Source organism: Drosophila novamexicana, unplaced genomic scaffold (genome assembly GCF_003285875.2).
Source record: "Drosophila novamexicana strain 15010-1031.04,08,12 unplaced genomic scaffold, DnovRS2.1 tig00000193-arrow-pilon, whole genome shotgun sequence".
NCBI classification, from domain to species: Eukaryota; Metazoa; Arthropoda; class Insecta; order Diptera; family Drosophilidae; genus Drosophila; species Drosophila novamexicana.
The window spans coordinates 3,250,741-3,277,463 of NW_020824787.1; the positions used below are offsets into that span (position 1 = coordinate 3,250,741).

The 26,723-nt window shown below is 36.6% G+C and overlaps 2 protein-coding genes across 2 annotated transcripts; one reads left to right on the forward strand and one right to left on the reverse strand.

The window, feature by feature from the left end:
* Positions 1 to 73: 73 nt before the first annotated feature.
* Positions 74 to 18,528, forward strand: LOC115759105 (protein Aster-A). The gene is made up of 11 exons (XM_030699944.1): positions 74 to 489; positions 8,183 to 8,491; positions 8,736 to 9,228; positions 12,393 to 12,621; positions 13,868 to 15,014; positions 15,105 to 15,357; positions 15,414 to 15,544; positions 15,614 to 15,810; positions 16,938 to 17,358; positions 17,417 to 17,671; positions 18,449 to 18,528. Exons 1-10 carry the CDS (start codon positions 242 to 244, stop codon positions 17,613 to 17,615), a joined length of 3,627 nt encoding a protein of 1,208 aa, XP_030555804.1. The 5' UTR covers positions 74 to 241; the 3' UTR covers positions 17,616 to 17,671; positions 18,449 to 18,528.
* A 2,191-nt stretch (positions 18,529 to 20,719) lies between these two features.
* LOC115759254 lies at positions 20,720 to 21,463 on the reverse strand. The gene has a single exon (XM_030700155.1). It carries the CDS (start codon positions 21,461 to 21,463, stop codon positions 20,720 to 20,722), a length of 744 nt encoding a protein of 247 aa, XP_030556015.1.
* Positions 21,464 to 26,723: the final 5,260 nt, after the last annotated feature.

Consider the following 26,723-nt stretch of genomic DNA (forward strand, 5'->3'; position numbering starts at 1 on the left):
GTACGCAGTGACATTAAAGAAAAACTATGAAAAATTATAAAAACAAAAAGAAACAACTTACGCAGACGTCAGCAGCAGCAGCAGCAGCGCCCCAGCAGAAGCAGCAGCAGCACAAGCAACCACATCAAATTTATTAAAAGCAGCGTTTTTTCAATATGCAAAACGAATCTCATTGCAACAATCTGTAGCTGTGCGCAGAGCGAGGTGGCGTTTCATTTGTTTGCTGCGCCTTGCCGTTGTCATGCATTTTGTCACACAACAGCGCCAGCAACAACAACAACAACAACAGCAACAACAAGCACAGCAAAAATCAACAGCAACAACAACAACAACAACACGCTTTGTGTCCCTCTGCAAATCTTCCAGCCAAGGCGCTCTGCCCAAAAGCTTGGCCACCGCGCAAAGTCTGCTCAGGCAATCCTCACAACAACAACAACAACAACAGAGGCATAAACGCGCCGCTAGCCTCAATTTGCACGCCACGCCCATGTAAGTCTTCAGTAAATGTTGCGCCTTTTGCCGAAAAAAAAAATAAAAACATGTTTGTTCTACTTTTACTTGAACTACTTTTAGCTTGAAAGTTAATATATACATATATATATATATTTACATATCGTTTGGTGTAGGTTTTTCTTGCCGATTTGCATGTTTAACAGTTACATTTGCCCGCTCGTAATTTGCATGTCTTTATTTCTTGTTGTTATTCCTTTTGCTCATAGTAAATGCTGTTCGTCGCGTTATCAGTAAAATGGCAGAGATAATCCACTTTCAGTGTGTACATATCGTTTGGTGCATTTAATTTACAATTCCAATTAGATGAGATAGTTTCCAATCGTTGGCGCGATTCCAATTGGAATCGCGTAGCCTGCAATCATATTTTCAATTAGAAACCAACTGGAACATCGCAAAATCAACATTTAGACTCGTTTGTTTACTAGAATACATTTATTTACGTCCTACACAGTCTTCTCTTATCAAAACAAGTTTTCTTGTGTACAATTTTTAAATATTTCAACTGAAATTGTGATTGTATGCGGAACAAATATATCATTTTTGCTCGATATATTCTACCTCTTCCTTAAATATCGAAAAAATTGATTTTGAGAAATGGTTATTTGAGCATAACTCGAGGATTATAAGAGCTAGATATGTAAAAGCCGGCATGTTGGTTCTTCTAAAGTATATACAGATGGCAAATGTTTCATTTTTTGCAATACCTTGCCTCATTCCTCCAAAATATGGAGCAATAAAAGTTCTCTTAAGTCAGAGACTTGCGCTTTGGTATATCCACACATCTGTGTACTATATTCAGTCCCTGAAAGTTTCACAGAGAACTGACTAAAAAGACCTGAGTTTAGTCAGGAGCGGATAGTTTGGGCAGGAAGAAGGTAGCTAGAATGTTTGTAAGAGCAACTCATCGCACAGGGTATACCCTAGTCGGGCACTTCCGACACTATTGTTTTAATATGCTTATACTTGTGGTTAATCAATTAGTAATTATTCCATGTATTTATGTCTGTGTTATGCCACATTTCACGCTGAATTGATAAGCTTTACTTTAAAAAACAGACCTTCTGGTTTTCTTGCTGCAAAGAAATACGTTCCCAGAACTAGAAACTAACTTCCGAAAGAAAAACAAAAAAAGGATTGGCTAAGTAGAATGAATAATAAAAAACATAAGTTCTTAACGCAATTTAACACAATTTCTTTAGATTTATTAAAACTGAAGCATAATTGTTGTAGTTCTATTTCTCTATCTTATGAGATATCGTTGGGCTCGTATTTAAAAGAAGAGTTTATTTGTTATCACAAAAAAGAAGGCAGATCTTAACTTAGAGCGAACGTTTATCTTAGGCAGACCCAAGTTTATGGCTTATGGCTTTGCAGATATGTGCGCAGCATTGTTTAGCGTATACTTAATGCATTTGTGGCAGATATCTGGAGAGATAGAAACATTAGAAACATATATTTTCCTACTGATTCTTTCCATATGGCCATATGACATGGGTAGAGCTCGTAAATGCCAAGTTCAGTTAAGATTTTCTTGAAAAATAGCACAGATTTTTCAAGCAGAAACTTTACTTGCGATAAATAACAATATATATATATATATATATATACACATATATTAAAGAACGATCCGAACCAAAGAAGTCCACAGATGTATCTAAGCTAAGTTTCATAAAGAAGGCTCTCAAACTGAGAGATATCCTTGAATAGAAACTAGAATTAGACTTTGAGTAGAAACACGGCTCAACTAGAATATAGACCCTTTATGTTGCCTAGAAGTTAGACCTAAAACATGACCTATTTGTAATACCCTCGAAAGCGTATACAGAGTTGCGCAAAAGTTGCGTTGCGTTGCGCGAAATTTGCATAAAACTTTGCCAAAAGCGTTCAGCGAAGCGTACAAAGCACAATCTCCATAGCCGACTCTTGCACTCGCAGATATATATTTATATATAATATATATATACATGTATAGTTGTCATTGTTGTTATTTTATTTTGCCGGTCTTAGTCGGGCAATTCACGGCGCGTTTTTCGAGTGCAAATTCAAACGTCGCGCTGAAATGACGTTCGCGCTCGCGTCCAGCTCTCGACATCGCGTGAGCAGACAACAATAATCAAAAAAAAAAAAAACGGAAAATAAAATTAATTAAATAATTAACGAAAGTAGGGCCTGACTGCTCCACATAATATATTAATGGCGCCTATTTGCCAAATGCTAAATGTGCTAAAAATAAAAGAAAAGCCATCTTCCGTCCCATCCCGTCCCGCACCCTTTCACTCTAGTGCTTGTGCTGTGTTTCGTCATCGTTTTTCCAATGATGACATACTTTGAGTGACCCGTCGTGCATGACCCACAATAAATACAATAATATTGGCAACAACAATTGCTTCTGAATCAACTAAACAAACAGCGCGACACAAAAGGGAAAACAGACAAAAAAAAAATGTAAGTTTTAGTTTCGTTTTTCTACACTCTGTTACCCCTTGAAAACGGCTAGAAAGGGTATTTTGTTTATGTGCAAAGGAATGTAACAGGCAAACGAAAGCATCTGCGACGACTTAGAGTATATATATATATATACAGATCTGAACAGCGACAGCAGAGTCCATCTGGATATATCCGTCTGCCCGTCCGAGCGAAGCACTATTAATAGAGACTTCGAATTCGGCTTGAACTTTTCTTTATTAGCTCGTTGCATCTTCATAATATCGATAAAAATCGATTTTAAGAGAAACTAGAGATTTGAAATGTGCCTTTAACGATTTCTTGATTACTTAAATCTATCGATTAAACCAATTTTAAGAAAAATGTGACTATAAATTTTTCGATATTTTATATTCGATATAATATCGATATCTATTTCTTTATTTTTTCGATCTCTCGTGCGATTATAATTTGGATTTTGAGAAAAAATTATCGATATCTGTGATATTTGAAATGTTTTCATATCACTAAAAATTATTTGAAGCATAACTAGAGTCTGGAAATTTATCTGTCAAATATATCTCGTCTGACTATATAATATCGATATCAATCGTATTTGTTAAATCTTTATAATTTATATATATATATATATATATATATATATCGTATTTGCCAAAGGGTGGGGCTGAAGAAGAAGAAAACAAAGAGTTTTTTATTCTTCTCAAACTCGAGCTTTAGGGTATCTGCTAGTCGTGCTCTTTCGATTTGAGCACTGCGAACGTTTTTGGTTAGTTTTATTTCTATTGATTTTCGATTTTTCTTTTTCTTATATATACATTTTTTTTTTTTTGCTAGAACTGGTTTCTCTTTGTTGTTCATGCAGGTTGTTTATTACCGTTATGTTTTAGTCTATTTATTGTTTTTTTTTTATTTTTCGCTCTTGCGGGGTGTCATAATCGATTAACTCGCCCCCCGCTCGCAGCCCAACTTATCTCCATCTCGATTTCCAATTAACTCTAACCATATAATCTGTATGCTTATTAATTGTAATTGTTGTCAGTTGTCGTTGCGCGCATGTTGTCTCACCTTTGAGATACGCCCCTCCCGCCCCCGCCCCCGCCCCTTGTTACCCCCACTCGGAGCCCAGACAAAGGTTATCTGAGCTGAGCTCTAACAAGTTCTGGCGGTGAGTTCTTGATTGCCTTTCCATATTTCTATCTAAACAAAAAAAATACTTTTACAAATTCCGAAACTTGTTTTTGTCATCAAATTTTGTTTACGTACTTTTTGTTCTTCTATAAATTCCAGCAGCATTTCCTGTTGTTAGTTTCAGCTAGAATTTGAGTTCTCTTTGTGTTTTTATATAACTCTTAAATATTTTCATTAAATGTGTTTTGTTCTTAAGCCAAATTATTGATTTTTGTGTGGAATTTTTCTCAGTGTAACGCATTAAATCAGATATACATAGTGTATATATACATATATAAAGTGAAGTTGAATCAGCTTCAATTGCCGATGTCAATATTTATATATCTCCCATTCACAATTATTCAGATTTAAACATTTAATTGTTATGTCAAAATCTATGTTGAGTAGTTAAGATCGGAGTACTATAACATACAACCGCATAAGTTTTGTAAGGGTATTTACTTAACGTAGATGAATTTTTTCTTCGTTTTGCTACCCTTCTTTTTTGTAGCGCAAACCTATAACGTATATATAGGTATATAGATTATTCTATATAGAGTATTCTTAAACTTTAAACTATATTTATGCATTTTGTTCGATCGTAAAAGAAATCGGAAATTCTCGACTAGCTACTCTTGCTTTAATTTGGGAAGCTTTTTTATAGAATCAACATCTTAGACTATTTTATTATATAGTTTATATATATTCTTATAAAATATATTTTATTATATTTTAGATACTAAATTATATAGCTTCTAGGCTAGGCCCTTCGCCAGCTTTATCTTTATTATTAGTCAGAAGTATAGTAGAACATGAAGCTGGAATAAAATGAACTTTATAGCTAGAATTATCAGCTATAATTTTTTATGCTGTTGCTTCTGCTGATTTAGCTATTTTCCCTCTACAACTAGCGGGGATTCCTTTAAATTTAGGAGCTGTAAGTTTCATTACAACTTCAAAAATTACTCTAGATCGAATGTCTTTAAGGGTATTCAATCTTCGACTTGCCGTGCTAAAATTTTACCGCAACAAATTATCTAAATAGCTTGTGAACGCAATGTTTGCAGCTGATAAGAAATTTTTTTTTATTCTTTTGAAAAGTTTGTTTATAATTTCAGCAGCTGTCGACCCTCTACTCGAAGTCTCAGCTAGCAATAGAGAGTGAGAGAGGAAATTCGTCAGGCTCGTGTACTTTTTATGCATTTGCCGAGGGTATTATGATTCTTTCATGAAATTTGTAACGCATAGAAGTAGAGATCTTTAAGCGCGTAGAGTATTTCTATTCTCTATCAGTATCAAGAGCCGAGCACATGGCCAAAATGTCTATAAGGCTATTAAGACTTCGGCAGTTTCTCGTTTTGTTTTTACTCATCATCTGACTCGGTTGAGTTGTCATCAAATGAATTTGCACTCAAGCATTTGTGCAGCTATCATCAAATAATGCCAGCTGGCATCTTAATTGAATGCCCCCAACCCCAACCCCATGTAACAAAGTCAATTAAGAAGACAAAAAACAATAAGCGAAAAGGCGGGGGAAAACTACTGGAAATTGGTTTTCATTTAAGCCCAGCAAGCATAAGAGAAATCAAAGCATATTGTAGAGTAGCTCGTACAATTGTGAAAAAAAACAAAAAAAAAACAATAAAAATCATTTAAATTATTTGCTAATAGAAATTTAGTCAATCTTCCATAATGTGTAATTTTAATGGATAGTCGTTAGCGACAAATTTTATTAAACAAATTGGCAAAACAGAAATTCCGTTTGCTGTTTTATGATTATTATTATTTCTGTTGAGTTGACACAGCTGTTCTATGCCCCGATATTGTGCGACAAATACATTTTATTTGCCCGAAGTCGCTTCTGGCTGAAGATAAAACAATGAGTTTCATTTAATGGCGCACATTAGTTAACACAATTGTTTAATTAAAAACAATTTGTACTCGTTCAACCATTTGCACAATATGTTCTTCTCTTAAAATTCCCAAACAGTTTTAGCTGATATGCTACTGAGTCCGTCAGTTGCTTAAAGTTAAATTTAGCCAAACATTTTATGCCTGTTTACATTGAGGCAAAGTTAATGAGGTACTCTTTATGCCCTTCTAACGGGTAGCTTAAGCTTGTGACTGCGATTGTAATGCATCTCCACATATTTTCTGCTATTTTGGGACTTGAAGTTGAAGTTAAGTGCAATTAATTTTCATGAGTTTCCTCATTCGGAAAACACCTGTTTGGAAAGTATTTGAAGCTTTTTGTGGTTTGTAAGCAGCCAACGAGGCTGCCATTAGAGTAAAAACCAGAAAATATACACAACAAGCATGAATGCTCAGGGCGAGAATTCCCGACTAGGGAATACCTTGAACATTCTTCAACTGACAACAAAATGCAGCTCGTGCTGGTAGGCAGGTGGAAGATATTCAAAATGAAAGAGCCTTGATTTGAATATACGGTTCCAGAAGCTACTCGAACTATTAAAACCTACAAGATTGGCTCAGGATTTCGATAACGATTGCTTGAAAACGGCGCAAGTTATCGATTATCGGAAACACGTTCAAAATTTCTCTAATATATCGACTCGGCTATGGATGCCGATCAAGAACATAGAGATGCTTTCTTCCGCCTGTTACATACACTTCCACATAAGCCTTTCCATCCAATTTCAATGGGTTTTGAGGGCATAAAAATCTGGAAAGTATTTGGATTTGGTATTCAGTAGGATTCGTCGATTTGTGTACTAAAGGCCAAACAGAAAATAACCAAACGTGTGGCTGTAAAAGGGAAGATATCTTATCGCGCTTATCTGGCAGACGAGTTTACTTACTTAGTTGTTGCTTTGGTAACTGGGCGAATAATAAAGCTAAAATATACTATCATAAAACTGTGTGTGGGCGCGTATTGTTGTATATACATGCATATATTGTTAATTGATTATCAACAATGTTATCGATTGGCAATTATTATTAAGACTTCATTCCCAGTTCACATTTCAAGCCGTTAACAGTTGGATTAGACAGTTTAGATGGGGAAAATATCAGAGCCCTATGTTGTTTGGTAAGGGCTATATGAAATAATAATAATAACAAATAAGCTCTCTAATAAAATGCTTAATAGAAATGTTCACTTAAACTGAATGTCGAACAAAATAATGAAAAGGCGCATAAATGTGCGATTCCCTCGAATAAACAAATACAACTTTTTGAAATAAAAAACTATGTTAAATTCTTTGTATACAAATTATGAAGGAACAGGAATATTTGACAAAAAAAAGTTTTTGACAAAAAGTTAAAAAGAAAACAAGTGAAACTAAGAAAATCTTTGGCACGTCGAAGATTTAATACCCTTGTTGGACATTCGCTTTTGCGTGAGAATTCGCTATGTGAGAATAGTGAAGTTTGTAAATATCTTGGAAAAAAGACTTTTACCTAGAAGAAACTACTTCTCGAAAGATCGTTCCTATGACAGCTATATGATATGGTAGTCCGAAGTTGAAAAGATTTTGCATTTATGTAGGGCAAGAACCTACTTTCGACAGATGACAGATGTTTGATATAGTGATCCGATCCGCCCAGATCCGACATATGTATTCGCTGCAACAGAAAGACTGAGCTAAGCAAAGTTTCAAGGCGAAAACTGAGAGACTAGTTCGCAGATGGACAGACGGACATGGTTATACATAGAATATATATACTTTATGGGGACGGAGATATCTCTCGATGCGTTCCATATATATGACAAATTCATAATATCCTCTGCAAGGGTATAAAGACGTTGAGCATGCTCTTGACTGCTGCAAGTTAACGTATATTAATTTAGTCCAGTTTGTATGAGTTGTTCCTTGGAATTGTTTTGCATATTTTCAGTGTTAGATTTTCTATAAAAAGAGTAGGTGATCGATTGGTTTCTTAAAATGTATAGCAAGAGAGAGAAGAGAGAGAGAGAGAGCGAGAGAGAGAGGGGTAGAGTGTGAACAAAGAGCGCATGTTTTTATTTTTATTTTTGTATTGGTTTTTCCTCTTTGCTATTCCTTTGTTTTTATTTCCATATGCAATTTTATTGTAGGATTAAAGATATTGAAATAAACACAACAGCAGCAGCAACAACAGCAACAACAACAACAGCTGCAGCTGCTGCAGCAGTAGAAGCAATTGCTACTGCTGCGAGCAGCATTGAGCCTACCCATGCCACAAACATGATTTGTGATGCAAAAGAAGAACAGCAACAGCAACAACAACAACAACAACAACAACTGCAGCAGCAACAGCAGCAACCTGAACTGCAGCAGCAGCAATCACTGGAACAGCAGCAGCAGCAGCAGCTGGAAGCTGAGCAGGATGATAAATGTACACAAAGTATCAATAATGGCGACAGGTAGGTCGAAAAGCACAACTCTGGCCTGGTCTAAAACAAAAATCAAAAAAAAAATAAGAGAGAGAGAGAAAAGAGAGCGTTAAGTATAACCCGCATTTATTTGGCTAATGTACAAAATTTGCATGTCTTTAGCGCAAGCACTTTAAATTTGAATGCATACCATATAATCTATATATATATGTACACTTTATAGATATTGCTGCACTTTTGAACAAGCTATTCACAGTTTTCTCTCTTGTTTTAGGCGCGATTCGATCAGCGATGACATCACAATCAACAGCAGCGCGTTAAACAGCAAGCTATTGACCATACAGGAGGCCGCCGGCACCATCGAGCGCAGCAGCATTTCGCTAGCCACAACCCTGACTACGGCACAGACAACTTCCGTTTCCGTTTGCGCAGCATCCGTCATCTGTCATGAGGCGCTCAGCAGCGTCGGCGGCGGCGGCGCCAGCATCGGCAGCAGCAGCAGCAGCAACAGCGGCAGCCATCACAACGTAGCGCCCGGCAGCAGCATACACAGCAGCCCACAGGCCAACACGCCCAGCATTAGCATCGCCCCAGCCGAGTCCAAGGAGCAGCAACAGTCGCAGTCGCAGCCGACGCAGTCGCATAGCGTTGATTCGAATGGTCAGCCGAGCGGCTCCTGCACGGACAGTCCCAGCAGTCGCAAGAGCTCAACTAGCTCCAAGGGCAAGCCAGCCAAGTTATCCACATCGAGCAGTGGACGCGATGAGGTGAGTCTCCTTGCAACAGCTTTAAGGCCAAAAAGTGCTCAAGAATTAATTTAAATGTGGCACAACATAGGGTTATAGCAAAGATAATATAAAATGTTTACATTTTGTTTATATTGTCTTTACTTTTAAGTTGAACTAGTTCAATTTTTAAATCAAATGCAATTTCTTTCAGTTATTAAACTATATTTTTCAAATCTATATGGGTTACAAATAGTTCGTTAAGAGTGTAATTAAATGTTCAAAACTAAAACTTTTTAAGTTGTGGCATTTATTTTTATTCAACTAGTTCCTTTCTTGCCATTCTAATACGTTTCATTAGTTGAACTAGTTCTATTTTTACAAAAAGATTTACAACAAGTTCATTAAATGAGTTTAATTAAATATACAAAACAAAATTTTTAAAGTTGTGGCATTTTGTTATTCAACTAGTTCTTTTCTTGGCTTTTTTATATGACTCATTAGTTAAACTAGTTCAATTTTTAAATCAAATAAAAACTGTATTTGTTGATAAATACAAAAAGTTCGTTAAAAGAGATCACTTAAATGTTCAAAATTGAAACTTCTAAGTTGTTCAACTAGTTCACTTCGTGTCATTCTAATATGTTTCATTACTGGAACTAGTTCCATTTTGGAATCAAATCCAATATCTTTCAATAAATAAGATTTGTTAAATGTTTAAAACTAAAATTTTATAAAGTTCTCTTAACGTATTTGTTTTCTTACAAAGTGTATTCAGTTTCCCATTGGGTCAAACCTTTTTTGATGAATTTCTAATTGGCCTTTTGAACCAGCTCGCTGCGCCCGCTTATAAAAAGTCTATAAATTAGCATATTAATGTAGGTTTTCTATAGGGTCTGAACGCATATTTTTCGCATACAAAACGTAGCTATTTCCGTTTTAAATCAATTAATTTCTATGCATTTTTTAACTGGCCTTTTGAACCAGTTCGTTCAGTTAGTTTATGCGTTGTTTCTATTAATTGCGCAAAGTAATTGCATCAAATAGTTTTAATTAACCTTTGAACCGCTTTGTTAAGCTAGTTTACACTCTTTAGAGCTCTTCGAACCAATTCGTTGAGCTTTATTCTTTTCCCGCATCAAATATATTTCGATTGACCTTTCGAACCAGTTCATTGAACTACTTTATTCACTCTTTTCCTGCATCAGTCTATCGAACTAATTTAATCTTTTTGTGCTTTAAATATTTTTCGAGTAACCATTTGAACCAGTTCATTAAACTACTTTATTCTTTCTCTTCCTTATTAAGTCAACTGTATACATTGCTCAAACACATTAGATGAACAAATATTTATTATGCCTTTAGAACTAGTGCTGGTTCATTTCGTGGCTTCTAAACTAGAGCTTCTTAATTGTTGTTCCCAATTTAGACAGTTCCTAACTCAAGCTTTTGATAGTTAAGAACTGGTTCTTTTGGCATTTATGCTTTTAATATTCCCATGCTTTAGTTTTCAGCTCAGCTTCCCAATTTTATTAACGTCAGTTCTTCATATATTTTTAAGCTGTGAATTAGTTTGTTTTCCAAAGCTCAGCTGTGCTCTTTCAAGCGCTCTGTGACCAACTTTTAGCCCTAAATGTCGTCATACTTTCGTAAACTTTAAAGCTGGATCTTGATTCCATATACATTTTTTTATTGGTTTCTCTATTAATTATTGTCAAGCACCGAAATTTGTTTTTATTTACGTGTGTTGCCTTCAAAAACGCTCTTAAATCTCGCTGCGCTCTCTTTCAATTGCTCGCTCTCTAAAATTTTGATAGTTTTTTTTTCGGTTCTCACTGTCTTTACGAGAAAGCTCGTGAGCTTTCATTATTAATGAGTTCTACTCATTAGCACGTCACAATTCGCAGAAACCCAAAATACAAATACAGTAGAACTGAATATCAAAACAGATGCTAGGCAAGTGCCGATAATGGTACTGAGCGCTAGATAATGAACTCGGACGCCAGATATCAAATGGATTATTTCAAAACCCGTTGGGTTATTAGCCTTATCGATTTATGCGTGTGTGCAGTAAATGCTCCACTTTTCAACTAGTTCAATTCCCCGGGCTGGAGAAACACTGTGTGACTGCTCGCTGATTAGAAATACCCTTTAAAATAAGCACAAGCATGAGCTTGACGGGAGTGCTTAGCTAGCTGATACCCTGTAAATTATGTTTATGAACATATTTTAGGGGCTACAAAACCCGAATTACAAATAAAAACTATTTTTTGTGTGTAAAAAGAATTGGGTATATTGATTTGGTCTATTTGACTTGGCAACAGTCAGATGGAAGCAATTTTTCGGGCTATAAAATGAAATAGTTAAGGCAAAATATAGGGTATTTTGATTATGGTAAAGGAAGGAAAGAGGCAAATGGAAGCATTTATTTATTAATAATTTATTTTTTATTATTCATTCTGTTTTTATTTATTATTTTTTTTATTTACATTTATTATTATTTTTATTTTATTTATGCTTATTTAATTTTATTTATTCTTGATTTTATTTCTTATTTTTTTTGTAATAAATTAATTTTTTTATTTATTTATTATTTGATTTTTTTACATTTTACTTTTATTTATTGTTTATTAAAATTTTGTAATATTGGTTTTTTTTATTGATTTTATTATTTATTTTATTTTCTAAGTATTTATAATTTATAATTTATTTTCGCACTTGAATGCCAAAGTAGTCTCGATCAAGTAGGATAGCTATTGCTTTAGTTGATCGCGTCGTGGTTGCCGCCCTTACAAGTTTTACAGGGTATACAACAATAAAGAACAAAATATAACAAAAAAGCTCATGGCACCCTAAAAATTGATTGGTCGAAGCTTTACCACATTGATAAGGCTGATATTGTGACTGTGTAGCGTTTGGGTTCTCTGCAAATTAGAATTCAATGTGCTGCGCGAGACGACGACGACACAGCGCTCGAATATTGTGCGGATCGATCGCGTTAGATTATACAACGTTCGGTTCTTACCAAATAACTAAATATTATTAATGAGAAACCAGCGTAAAGCTTGGTGTACCCTTTCTGTGCTCCGATAAGCGAAAACGCAACACCTGCCCAACTGGCCCCGAACACACAGTATGATTCAGCCCTCACGCACACCACGCACACACATATCCATGACTAATGCCACTCAAACAATTACTTACAGGATGCACAGGGCAAACTAAGCGAATCCGCGAGCACCGACAGCGTTCTATTACGCGGAGATACCAACAGCACCACATCTAATGAGAAGCCCAGCAAGGGCACTTCCCGACTCTCCGAGCGCGCCAAGAAGAAGTCCTGGTACAACGTCATCTATCCGAATTATAAATCACGCGCCGAGGACTTCAAGAAACTGTTTAAAGATGTGCCCAACGATGAGCGTCTAATTGTGGGTGAGTGTATATGTATTTGAGTGTGAGATATGATGTATGATGTATGATGTAAGATGTGTGAAGTATAATGTATGATGTACGATGTATGGTGTATGTTGTATGTTGTATGATATATGATGTATGAAGTAGGATGTATGATGTATGATATATGATAATGATGTACGAAATATGGTGTATGATGTATGTTGTATGATGTATGGCGTATAATGTATCATGTATAAGGTATCATGTGTGATATATGATGTATAATGGATGATAAATGATGTATAATTCAGTCAAATCTCATTCGATTTTTACGAGGTTTGGTTTGTTGTTCATTGTTTGGTCTCTAGATCAATTTGGCATCTAAACTTTATAATTGGTCAAAATTCGTCTACCCTTAAATCTCCTGTATAGACATAGTTCAAAATTATCCAGTCTCATAACTCGGCCAAATCTCATCCAATTTTCACGAGGTTTGGCCTAGATCAATTTGGCATCTAATTCTGGCAACATTTTTCTTTTATTTAGTTATTGTCCGCTCTACATAAGAACTTAATGAATGCTTCTTTCAGCGAAATTTCGCCCGCAACAGTGGTCATTTGGCATACCGTCCGATCGGTTTCAAACTAATTTTCAAAGATCTTTCAGAGAATGAATTTTATATGTACCACGGGCAAGGTATATCCGCTAGTCTTGTATATAATTCTTTTTAAAATCTTATGTAAATTTAACAATTTAAACTAAGTTTAAGTCTAAACATACTCTGAAATATTCAGCAAATCTGATATTTTAAAGTGGGTTTGTCTTTAGCATTTAGAATAGTTTCTGAAAGTTCTTTAAAGACCTGCTCTATATTGTAGCTAGCTTAGGGCAAGATAAGAGATGTGTACGGAAATATTATCAAACAATATAAATGTCAAGTGTTTACACTTCTTTTACGCGGCTATTTGGAGGAATATTTTGATTCTTGAATTCATGTACGACACAAGTGTCGTACTGATTGCAATGACATAAAAGATGACTATTTCTATTCAGGCATATATAATGAACTCCTTTTTCAAATAAATTAAGTTTAGTGTGGTTTAAAGATTACTTATGTTAACAAATTGGAAGTTCCCTTTAACTAGACAGCCATGTCCTCAAAAAGGGCGTTGTCAAGGGCTTTCAAGTTAGAAATTGGCAAAACAAATGTAAAATGTAAAGTTTCGGCTATAATATAGTTACTTATGCACGTTATAATTCACAACTTGTTTTTTGCTTGCAGACTACTCGTGCGCGCTGCAACGGGATATATTGGTGCAGGGTCGTTTGTACGTGTCACAGAACTACGTGTGTTTCCATGCGAACATATTTAGCTGGGAAACGTATGTGAGCATCAAATGGAAGGATGTGACAGCAATTACGAAGGAGAAAACTGCGCTCGTGATACCGAATGCAATAACAATATCCACCGCCAGGGAGAAGTACTTTTTTGCGACATTCGCGTCGCGTGACAAGTCGTATTTGATGCTCTTTCGTGTCTGGCAGAACACATTGTTGAACAAACAGTTCTCACAGCAGGAGATCTGGCGTTACGTGCACAATTGCTACGGCGATGAATTGGGCCTGACCACAGACGATGAGGATTATATAGATCCCACGCTGGACGCGGCCGATACAGAAACCGATGGTGACTTTCAAACGGCCCTTGACGATCTCGGTGGCGATCAGAGCAATTCCAGTCAGTGCACCAACAATTCGGGCCAGCAGCAGCAGCCGCAGCAACAGAGCGGCAACAGCAGCGCCAGCAGCGGCGGCGGCAGCGCAGCAGCAGTACGCAAATCGAAGACGAAATATTTCTTCAACTCAAGCAAATCGTCAAATTTAAACTCATCGGCCAACGCATCGGCCAGTGGCTCGGATAATAAAGCTAGCGACAATACGCGTAAGTCAAATAAGAAAATGAAGGCCAATGCCAAAGAGCTGACACTCAGCTCCGTCAAGGCAACGGAGCAATCGGTGGCCGTCACACTCAGCGTGCCCAGCACCAACAGCGGCCCCACCACCAACACCAACACCAACACCACCAATACCAACACCACCAGCAGCAGCACCACAGCCACCGCCACCACCAGCAGCAGCAGCAACAACAACAGCAGCGGCAACAGCAGCTCAGCGATGGCCACCACAACGGCAACAACCACCATAGCCAGTGGTGGGATTGTCGGTGGTGCTGGCGGCGACAGAAGAGCCGAAAAGATCAGCAGCAATGCGGCAACCGCAACTGCAGCCGAACCCCAGAGTCATGGCTCCGATGTCAAGCGCAAAGTGGGCAAAAATCAGCGACAACGCGATGATTTGGCGGCCAAAAATGCCGAGGCTGGGCCCACAGATGTCTCGGACTCTTCCGATTCCGAGGAGAACAATGTGCCGTAAGTGTGAAATGGGATTTTAAACCTAAATTACGATTTTAAACCCTCTTCAGTAACTGAAACTAATTAAATGCATTTGCTTTGTTGCAGCTTTGTGCCTAGTACGGAGTGCACATCGACGCACGAGGGTCGCCAAATAGTGCACACAATTCTGCCCATACGCGTGGATACTCTGTTCAATTTTCTGTTCTCAAAGTCGAAATTCCTAACGGACTTCCACGAGCTGCGCAAATCGACCGATCTGTCCATGGGCGAGTGGCATAAAAATGATGAGGGCCAGAATGTGCGGCTGGTAAACGTGACCGTGCAACTGGCCGCCTCGGTGGGCCCAAAAACCTCAAAGGTAGGCGAACAGAAGTTCAAAATGTATTATTTTATATTAATTACTGTTTCGTGCAGGTCACCGAATATCAAACGATGCGCGAGTGCAGCAAGCCGGGTGAACTCTATTCGATAGACGTGAACAGCGTCAACGCGGGCATACCCTATGCGGACAGTTTCAGTGTGCTCATACACTTCTGTTTGGCGCGGTAAGTGGCAAAAGGGTATTTCAATTGCTTAAACATATCGAAAGTTATGTACTCTTTATATATTGTTAGCACTGTGGATGATCATACGATGTTGTCGGTGCATGCGCAAATCAAATATAAAAAGTCCATTTGGGGCGTTGTCAAGGGCTTCATTGAGAAGAATACGTGGGCGGGCCTGGAGGATTTCTTTGGTGCACAGCTGCATGCGCTGCAGAGCGAGACCTGCATACCGCCGGCCAAGGGCAAGGGCAGGCGTCCCAGACGTGGTAAGCATTTAGCCATTAGCTTTAGCAACAGCAACAACAACAATAGCAACAACAAACAGCAATGCAATAATGTACATGATAAACAAATGCTATTTAATACGAATACAAATACACTTGCAATGCCAAAATGCAATTGCAATTGCTTCTTCTAACCACACAAAATGCACGCACAAACAACAAGAACAACAGCAACTAGAACAATTCTCATGCCAAGCTGCAAACTAGCTACAACAACAACACACAGGCCCCAAAAAGCGACAATTGATTGCGGCTGCAACAGCAACAACAACGACAACAGCAAGCAGCACGGACAATGACAGCATACAAGCGACTTGTGTCATCAACATCCACATCCTCATCATCTTCATCATCATCATCATCATCATCAACATCCTCCTCATCACCAGCATCAACGCCAACAGGCACAGCAGCAACAGCAACAGTTGCCGCCGCCGCATCAGCAACATTTGCAAACACATCCGCAGCAACAAATTTGCCAACATCTCGTAAGGCCAAATTGCACACATGTCAAGGTATATAGCGTATCTATGGCGCTAAGCAACCCCTAAAAGCAAAAGCGATTGTCATCAGCTAATTACGTTGTGAACAATGCAAGAAGAGCCAGAGATTTGTTAGCCTTCGATTAATAGCTAAAGCTTAAGAAGTGAAAAGTGATAAAAGTTAGAACTATTTTAATAATTGAGTAAAGCACGAGGTTTAATTAATGAATGTTTGAGCTTGGCAGACACCTTCTGTTTTTCTCAAAAAGGGAGTTTCAATTCACAAACAAGTCCGTCAGCCGAAAGAAATAGTTGCATATATATAGCTCTTCTTAGCTTGGCATATCCAATGTTCCATTTGTTTTCAATATTTTGCAAAACTTGGCTGTGGCAATCGCTTTGTGCATCGTATTGCTTGAGATGCTGCCATTGATTATTATTTTTATATTTTTGATCCTTAGTCCATTTGCATGTTAACACTTGTGTCCAATTTATTTGTTGCATTCGAATGTTGTGTTTTTGTTGCTGTAGCCGCAGATATAACCCAATTTTGTTATTCAATTGTTTTTTTTTGTTGTTTAATAATTGTTCATTTTTTGCCATTTGTTGGGCTGGTGCGATTTGCAGGTACCTCCACCCAAGCGCGCCCCATGGAGGAAGCAGCCGGCGGCGCCGCACAGAGTGGCCTGGCCGAATCGCTAGACAATTGGGAGACAAAAATGTTGTCCGCTGGCGGCGTTGGCGCTGGCACTGCGGCTGGCCTACTGGCACATGGCGCTGCTGGTGGCGGCGGCGGGGCCGGCAGTCGACAGCAGCAGCTGTTGCTGGCCGCGCAGCAGCAGCAGCAACAGTTGCTGGCGGGCGGCCATCAGCTGGGCCAGGGCCAGGACAGATTCAGACACAGAGGCCTGTCGCTGTTCGTTATATTGTTAATGTGCTTGCTGCTGGCATTAAATGTGATATTATTACTTAAGCTCTGGAAGCTGGAGGAACACATTGACGTCGATCTCAGCCGGCGCGCCCGCTTGCCCAGTTTGGCAGCCCTCAAGTGAGTGCGAAGCATTATAAAACCAAATCGAAAAGTATATAATTTATTCGTTTTGCAGAGAACTACCCAATACGAATCAAGATTGGCTGGAATTGTTGCGCCAGCAGGAGCTGTCGCACGAATCTGAGCTACGCAAATGGCATCAGGTGCTCCAAACGGCCATTGAGCTGCTGAAAAAGGTGAGCATCGTTTGCGAAAAGTTCTACAACGATGCAGAGCTGCGTCAGAGCATTGAGTCTATGCATACGGAATTTTAAGCAGCACAACAACAAATAGGCCCAGGCCAAGCAAAATGCAAAATGCAAAATTAAATGTAATTCATATTCATTATATGATCTCTCGCGGCTAACAAGCAAAACAGCTTAGCAAAAACAAAAGCAAACCAAAGAAATTGTTGCATGTTCCTTAGTTTTAGGTTTTATATTGTAGTACGAGCCAGCAAAGCCTCCCCCGTCTCCCCTACGGCTATCTAGTTACATGTGCCGCTAAGTAGTTTAAGATATTAAGACTAGTCAATGTTTATTTAAAGCTTACACTAAATACTCGCAACGCTATTGTAAAACACATATTTAGAGAACATTTTAGTACATTTGAATTCCGTCAAAAATATTTTTACAGACTGTCAGGAAAGCTCAAGCACGTTTAAGTTGATTTATTTATTACGTTATTTTTTCAAAGATTTATAAATGTGTAAAATATTTATAAGTAGCTTTTTATTATTGGTTTATTTTTATTAATGTTTATTATTTCATTTATTACGTATTTGGTTCGTATCGTTAATTATTTGAATTATATAGTAATATTTATAGTAGCATAATTTATTTGTTTAATATTATTAATATTTTACATTATATTTGACAAATATTTGTTTTTAGTAATCTTGCATATAATTTAATTTAGCTTAAATTTTGTATATTAACACATTTCTTAATTATTTCTTTATTTATTTCTATGCTAATTTTTGCGCTTTTTAAGCTTTACTTTAATGCAAAAAAAATAGTTTTCTGCGCTTTAAATGCCAACTATAATTATTTGTTAATTTACTTTATGATTTATCTAACAAATTGATTTTGTTTTGCTTTTATTTCAGACTGAAAAGACTTTGGCTGAAGTCATGATACCCTAGGCAGCCCTTTCAGCACAAGAACCCACAACTCACAAGCCAAAAACCCCGCACCCCCCTCCAACAAATACAGCAACAACAACAACAACAACAAAAGATATAAACACAACAATAGTTAGTTCCTTTTGTTAATTCCGAACACACAGCCACCAAATAATTGAAATTGAATTTCAAAATGTAGTCACAAAACTAGCGAGAAAACTTTGTGTTATATTGGTAAGTTTTTTTTTTCAATTTGGCTATAAGTAGTAAGGCTTTTAGTTGCGCCTTTCAGTTAATCTATGTATTTATATATAATGAATTTACATTTTATATTCTAATTTTAGTCTTAATTCATAAATTTGTTTTACAAGCTGCATTTATGTTAATGTCGTGTTGTTTTGGGCTTTTGAGCCTTAGAACAAATTCTCAAAGTATTTCACACTCACACACACACACACACACACACACACACACACTCACACACACATACATGCCAGCAACAAAGATAAAAATTTATGGGTAAGCGCCTTGAATTTTTGTTTTAGAAAATTCATTTCAACAGCAATTCAATGTGAAACAACAAATTTTGCGCGCAAACATTTTGCAAGAAACCCGAATAGAAAAATAAATCTACATTTTTTGTAATTTTGATATAAATTATACCTCGTTAAGAAAACGAAACTTGAAACAATGCAAAAATATTTATGTACAATATTTTTGTAAAAAAAACCAATCTATGGAAATCTTTTTCTAAATTTTTCTGCAATTTTTCCGTTTGTTTCTTTTGTAAGAACTCTTTAACTCGATTTTGGCGCCCCGTTTTACAGTCGAAGCAGAAATAATTAAAAAATAAAACTTCAAAAACTTGAATAAATGCAAAGCATTATTGATAATATCGTGGAAAACCCAATGGCTTATTATATATACACTATATATATGAGTACTACATATAGATCCAAGTATTCTTAGTTTGCATTTGAATGTCGAAACTTGTCGCCGTCATTTTGTGCGAATTCAATGTGAAAATTAATAGAAATGAAATGAAAAATATGAAGTGCTAATACATCAAATGTTGGCCGAACTCTACACATAAAATAAACAATTCAAAAATAAAAAAAAAAAAACAAAAAAAAAAACTAGACGTTAAATTTAGGCCGTTGCGAATTGGTTAAAAGAGAACATAATGTTAAGCTGCTGTCTTAAACAAAATTTTAATTTATTATAAAATGAAAAATAAATAAACTACAATGATTATTTATAAAGTATTGATTTACTTATCTAAGATAAAAATATTTTGCATAATTTATTTAGAGAGTTCATTTAAATTTAAAGTAGAGCCTGGATTTTTGGTATATGTGCAATAATTAATACTATTTAATAATACTAGTTTTGATTGAAAGGAAAAATTAAATCTGGGGCAATCAAACAATAATCAATAAGTCAATTGTTATCGATAACTGTACTAGATAACTAGATAGATCGCAGTCGATTCCTCTCTAGTTGATACTCAATAATTGTTATCGATAACTTTGTTAGAAAGTATGCTATGATAATTGGATGGATAACTGTCGACTTCTCAATTGTTATCGATAACTGTGCTAGAAAGTATGCTACGATAACTAGATAGATCACAGCCGAATTCTTAATTGTTATCGATAACTGTGATAGAAAGTATGCTACGATAACTAAATAGCTCGCAGTCGATATATATCGATGTTATCGATATCTCTGCTAGAAAGTTTGCTATGATAATTGGACAGATCCCAGTGGACATTAATGGATACTCAATTGTTATCGATAATTCATTTGATTAATATAGAGTTTTCAAACTTTTCTAGTTTTGGTCTGAAGAAAAAGTCGAAATTCATAACTTGTAATCGATAACTGTGCTAGAGAGTATGTTATCGATAACTTTTGCTAGCCTATTAATGTCAAACTGTCGTGTTCACATAAAGAAAGCCGTTCAATTAATGAAAATAAAATCCATAGTGCGGGCAACTGTTATTCCAATTTAATAATCATCTGTGGTTACTGACATTTTTTTCTTTGTTGTTTAAGCCAAAATGAAAACTTTTCAAAACGCTTGTTCAGATGTTAACCAATAGGGTCCGCAGTTTGAGGGGAACTGCAATGGACTCTATTGATTGGCAAATGGAAGCGCTTCAAAAGGGCAAACGAACTTGAGTAAACGGTTTTGCGCACAACACTTGCAATTTGTAGACTGAAATCGATAAAAATCGATATAACTATCGCCTTTCAGAGGCGATAATGCACTGCATTGTCAGCTGGCGGCGGGATCTTGCGCTCCTTGTTGGCCGACTTGATGGACAGCTTGGACATGTGCATCCGCAAGCGTGCCTTGGGCCGCACAGCCTCCGAGTTCTTGGCGCGACGCTGGACCTTCGGCTCGTTGGGATTGCTTTTGGCCTTCTCGCGCTTAACGGCCGGCTTGTTGGCCAAGCGATTTGTGTTGCGCGGCGACAAGGCCAATCGCGGACGCAGATTGATCGACTCGCTGCCAGGCGGCGTCTTGTTAACCTTCGGCTTGTTCCGCATGCCCGTTCTCTTCTTGCCCGAACCATCCCGACTGCGAGTGGTGTGCTCCGCGGCCGACTTCTCCAGCACCGGTTCCGCTGAAGCATTCTTGAGCCGCTTCCGGCTGAAGCCGCTCATCTTCTCCACCAGCTGATTGAGCGTCTCCTTTTTGGCGTGCGACGGCGGCGGAATGTTCGATTTCTTCTTGGTTAAATGCGTGGAGGTCACCACACTAGCGGGCATCTTAACCCCGGGCTGCATGGGGTCCACCGAGAACCTGGTGCGACTGATGCGTGCTCGTGGCTTCTTCGGCTCAATGCTGCTGTCCACGCTTGGCTTCGTCTGCACATCCTGAGTGGGGCGCCTGTTCTGCAAGAGATCCCTTTGCTGTTGGCATTCTTCTTTGCGCTGCTGTCGATGGCGCTTCATCAACATGTCATATATGGATACAACGGGTTCCTCCATTTCTCGTCGGGTTTCTCTCTTTCAAATGTAATAAAATAATGGAAATAATGTAAAAAGTTTAAGCGTTTGCTGTTTGTATGAAATGAGAGTCAAGTGAATGTGTTGTGCTGCCTCTCGCAAAGCTCCGACAAAAGCCAAACTAGCAACAAAAGCAAAGGTATAAAGTGTAACCATGAAATCAGTTTTAAAAGATGGCAAAGATTAGAAAATGTTCATTATATATGATCTATACACTATTAGTTTTATTTACACAATATAGTATATAAAATAAATTATTTATGATCTATTAAATATTATCTATATCTTACAATAAGTCTACAATATGTTGTATATAGTTCCTGGCTTTTTAACCTAGACTTATATTTTCAAATTCATATTTTTGATCATATTTACATTTATTTTGTTATAATTTTTTTTTTCTTTTTTTGGCAAATTTATATATATTTTATTGTTTAATAATTTAAAATTTACCTTCACATTTTGTAGAAACAACAAATTTTTAAAATTTTTTCGTATGTTCCCGTTTTTCTCCCAATCTTGTTTACATATTCTTATTGTATCTGGGCGAAAAAAAAATAAAAATATTTTATTCAATTCAATAACAAATAGTTGAAAATAAGTTGTTTTGGTTTCCGGTTGAATCGTCAAAAATAACTTTTCGTTTCCGCCAAAAAATCGCAGCATACTTTTAGGCGGCCGCCAAAAAGATTTCATTTAGACATGTGCTTAAAAATCGAAACGCAAAGAAATGTTAACAAATTTGCGGAAAATATCGCAGCTTATCTTTAGTTTATATCAAAATGAACTCTGACTTCAGTTTCTAGCGTTAGTTTCATGACCTCAATTTCGCGCCAAAATATGGGTTAAGTTCAAGGTCCCGCACACAATCTGCCCAAAACTCTTTGTGTCAATTAACGGCAGCAACTTTGGTCAAAGAAAGTGCCCCTCCGTATAACAGAATCGTGTCTGAGTCAGGGCTTTGCTACGTGTGCGCTCTCCGTACCAGGCTGCCTGATAAGAGTTCATTAAACGGCGAAATAATAATAAAAAAAAAAATAAGTGCGCAGATGGGACGAAAAGTCATTTCGCAAGCAAGCAGGAAAGCATGGACGAAATTTTGGAAATCATAAAAAACAAATTTTTAGCAAGACAATTTGCAAGATATTCGCATAATAAAACTATTGAAAATCCAATAAAGTGCGCAAATAAACAACAAAAATGGGCTGTGCGTGTGTGCGTTTGTGTGTGTGTGTGTGTGCAGAGCAACGAACGCACAAAAAAAAAAGAAAGAAAAGAAAGCAAAAACAAAATGTTATCAGCGCAGCCAAAAAAAAAAAATAGCTGAACGACAAATACAAATACACGCACACGCACACACAAGCAAGCCCAGCCAAAAGCTGCGTGCGTTGAAATTTCAAGGTTAAGAGCAAGTGCGTGTGGTTTCGCTGAGTGTGTGTGCGTGTGCGTCAGTGCGTGTGCGCATGTATTGGTAGCTTGTTGGCAGCGTCGCGCATTTGCACAGTACGCATAAAAGAGAACAACCAACAACAACATTAGAACGAGTAGGGTGGACAAATATGTGCGTATGGCAAATGTTTATGGCACATGCCATAAAATTAATAGCGCACTTCTTTCGCCTAATTTATCGTCAAACTAAAAATCATCATGATTATCGCAGATCTGTTATAGGCCTCTGGCTTTATCTAGTGGCCGCATGTTCGCCATTTTTTTTTTTTACATTATTTTTATGGGCTTTCACGCACTGAAAGCTTCAAAACAGCTGACACATTTTATAGGCGTCTAGTGTATTTTGTTGTTTTCAGACTATGCCTCTTCCTGGTATAACGGTGCACGCACACACATTGCGTATACGTTGCGCTCTCTTTGCCGCTGCTGTTGTTGTTGTTGTTGCTCTATTGTCAAGTTTAATGACTGATAAGCTTTAACAGCCGCAGTGCGAACAAAGCTTAACACACGCACAAATATTTCTGGCCTGTTTTGTCTTTATTTCATTTTTTTTTTAGGAGAACGTATTTGGTTAAATACGCGTATATTTTATTATAATTCTTTAATAACTACTGGAATTTGGCAGCGCCTGCCGGAAATGTTATAGTTAAAATCAAAACGTAACCAAACTTGAAACATGTCAAACAACAAACCTGTCAAACATACATACATAACTAATTTAAATATTAAACAGTAAAATAATAAATTAAGAGCTTTGTCCCCACAGCCCCATGTACATAACATTCTGCTAACATAGACAAACGCTCGCCGTAGCTTGATCAACATTTTGACGCTCAGTGTAATCTTAAGCAAATTTCTATCACCAAGTCAACTTTTTTGTACCAGCTGCTAGACAGTTAATTTTGTTGTTTTTTTATTTTTCTTCGTTAAGCCTCATAAAAGCTTTTGTTGCTTTTATCGGTTAAGAGTTTACGAGCTCCACGGTTCACTATCAATGACTGATTACAGAGCGCGCCTAACAGACGTCACATTACATTGTATGCGGTTAAGCGACGAGCCTTGCTCTTAAGCCGCTTGTAAGCTTACAGCAAAGAGAGAGCATAAAATCCACACGCACGTGCAGTGGCTAACTAAAGGCGCCGCAGCGCTGTCTGTGGAGAGACAGAGAGAATGTGCTGTTAAAATTGTCATTCATGCACGGGCGCGCGCTCTCCCAAACGCCGACTGCGTCGCTTAGCAGCAGCAGCACTAGCAGCAGCAGCCACCGCAGTCGAAACAGCGTTTAACGGTGATCAGTACGAGATCGAAATCGGCCGCCGTTGGTTGTACGTAATGCGCGTCGCGTTGCTCGTTGTCGTCGTCGTAGTCGTCGTCGTTGCCGTTCAGCTTTCAATTCAGTTAGTCGATCGCCGTCGCAGTAGCAACAACAACATGCACTAAACAAAAAGAAAAAAAAAGAAGTCATTTTACATCTTTTCGTTACGTTTCGTTTCGTTTTCGGTTTCTCATGTTCTGTGTTCCAGTGCCGTGTGGGGCTAAGTGAGTGTTTTCTGCTCAAAATGTTTCAAAATCAAACAAATGCATCAAGTAAATAAAGAGAAAAGAAAAAATTGAGAAAAAAAGTCCTCTCGCAACGTGCTTGTTGTGTGTGCGCGCGTGTGTGTGTGTGCGTGAAGCGCAGCTGATTTTTAAATACGAAATTTTTAATAACGCTCTACCTGTTGCCTGTGCCCCCGCAACCCCACAGCTCGCCCTGCTGCAGTTCTACAACGAACGAGATTTAGCGTCAATTTGCCGTTTCGCTGCTTTGGGTGCGTGTTTTTTTTTTCTCTACTCTTTGCTCTGCTCGCTTGTTGTTTTTGCTATGTTTACATTTTATTCTATACACACACGCACACATACGCACACACACACGCACACAGCTTCAAGCAATGTAAACTGACATTTTGCTCTGGCGCTTTGTTTCGCGCGGGCTTATTGACAAATTGTAACTGAAGTAAGGCCCGAGACGCCGACTGCAGCTGGCCCTCTCTTGCAGCGCTCTCTTTCGCACTCTTTGCTAGACGCGGCTTAGACAGCAAAATAACAAAAAAATTGCATTTCATTTCATTTGTTTTATTTGGCCGTGCTGCGTATTTCGACAGAAGTTTTTGCCTGATTATTGCGAGTGCTAAAAATAAATACAGCAACAATTGTGAACAAAGAACACACAATTCTATAGACATTTGTTTTGGTTACTTTTTACACTCCAATAAAAAGAGTCGTTTCTTATTTTTGTATTATTTTGTTAGGCGAGTCTCAAGTGCGAAAAATTGTTTGCGGAAATTAACTAACAAATCCCACAGTAAAAGTAAATACAGTAAAAAAAGATCTTGATAAATTTAAAATACATTTTTAAATCCGAGGCAAATTAATAAAATGTATTTAAATATAAATATATATTATATATGTATAAAATATAAATAATTAGCACAGAAAATTTTTTATAATATTACTTAATAAAATCAAAAATCAATAAACCCAAAATAAATAAAATGTTAAGTGATTTATTTTGTTTGAGTACTCGAAAAAAAATGTCTGTGCATTTGTCAGAAATAATATATGATTTATATAGATAAAAGTTATTTTAAAACAAAAGTATTTTAAACAATTTCTTAAGTTTATGAAGTTGGAAATAAAAGTCGTGTAACTATTGCAAATTTTCGGGAAGTTTTAACTTTCGAAATCGATTTTCTAAGACTTTCGCCATTTGTCAAGTGTTTGTGTTTGAAACTGAAAAAATAAAATGCTTTTGCAACAAATTTTAAATACAAGTCAAGTTTTAAATATTAATCTTTTAAATAAGAAATATATAATAAAAATTAAAATTTTCAAATAAAAAAATGCACTTTCAATATATAAAAAAATAGAAACTTAAATCAATTTAAGAGATTTCTTGATATGCATGCGTTAAAATAATTTAAGTACAGCTTGTGTATAATATGTAAATATTATTATATTTAATATTATATTATTTTAAGATAATGACTAAATGGAAAAATTGTGGATCTAAAGAGAGAAGTAAAACTTGAAAGTACAATAAAAATATTAAAAATATATTTCACTTTCGAATTTAACAATTAACAATAAACAATTAAAATATCTTTGCCGTTCTTAAACATTTGAATAATTAAATATAAAATAAAAAGAAAATTACGACCTAATTCGGGGAAAGAAATGTATAAAAGAATTCTCAGAATATTTAAGAGACAGCGAAATTTCACAGAGAAAAAGTTAACTTCTTCGTGTTAAATGCAAAAATAATATAATAATTAATAAATATTATAATAATAGTTATATATAAAAGATAAAAGAAAAATAATATACTTAAATGATTTTAACGTATTGCGAGTTTATAGATATTGTCTTTACCAGATGCATACATATTATTTCTATATTTTTATTTATAATCATATTTATGTTTATTAAATATTATTTTTTTAAATACAATTGCCTCTTCACTGTGAAATTTTCTTAATCAATTTTTATTATCTTTCAACTCGTTTCTTACAGCACGCAAATTATGAAATGTGCGCAAAATTCCCCCAAAATAATTCGAAAAAAGATAAATAATTCCGGCAAAAAAATAAAATATATGTTGCTTGTGTAAAACGTGTTTATTTTGTTTTTCTTCATATAAAGCAACGTTTTACATTAACTAAATAAAGCAGAAATATAAGCCATAAAAAAAAAAAACTAAATAACAACAACATCACAAAAAGGTGATAATGATTATTTCCAAGGATCTTTTCAT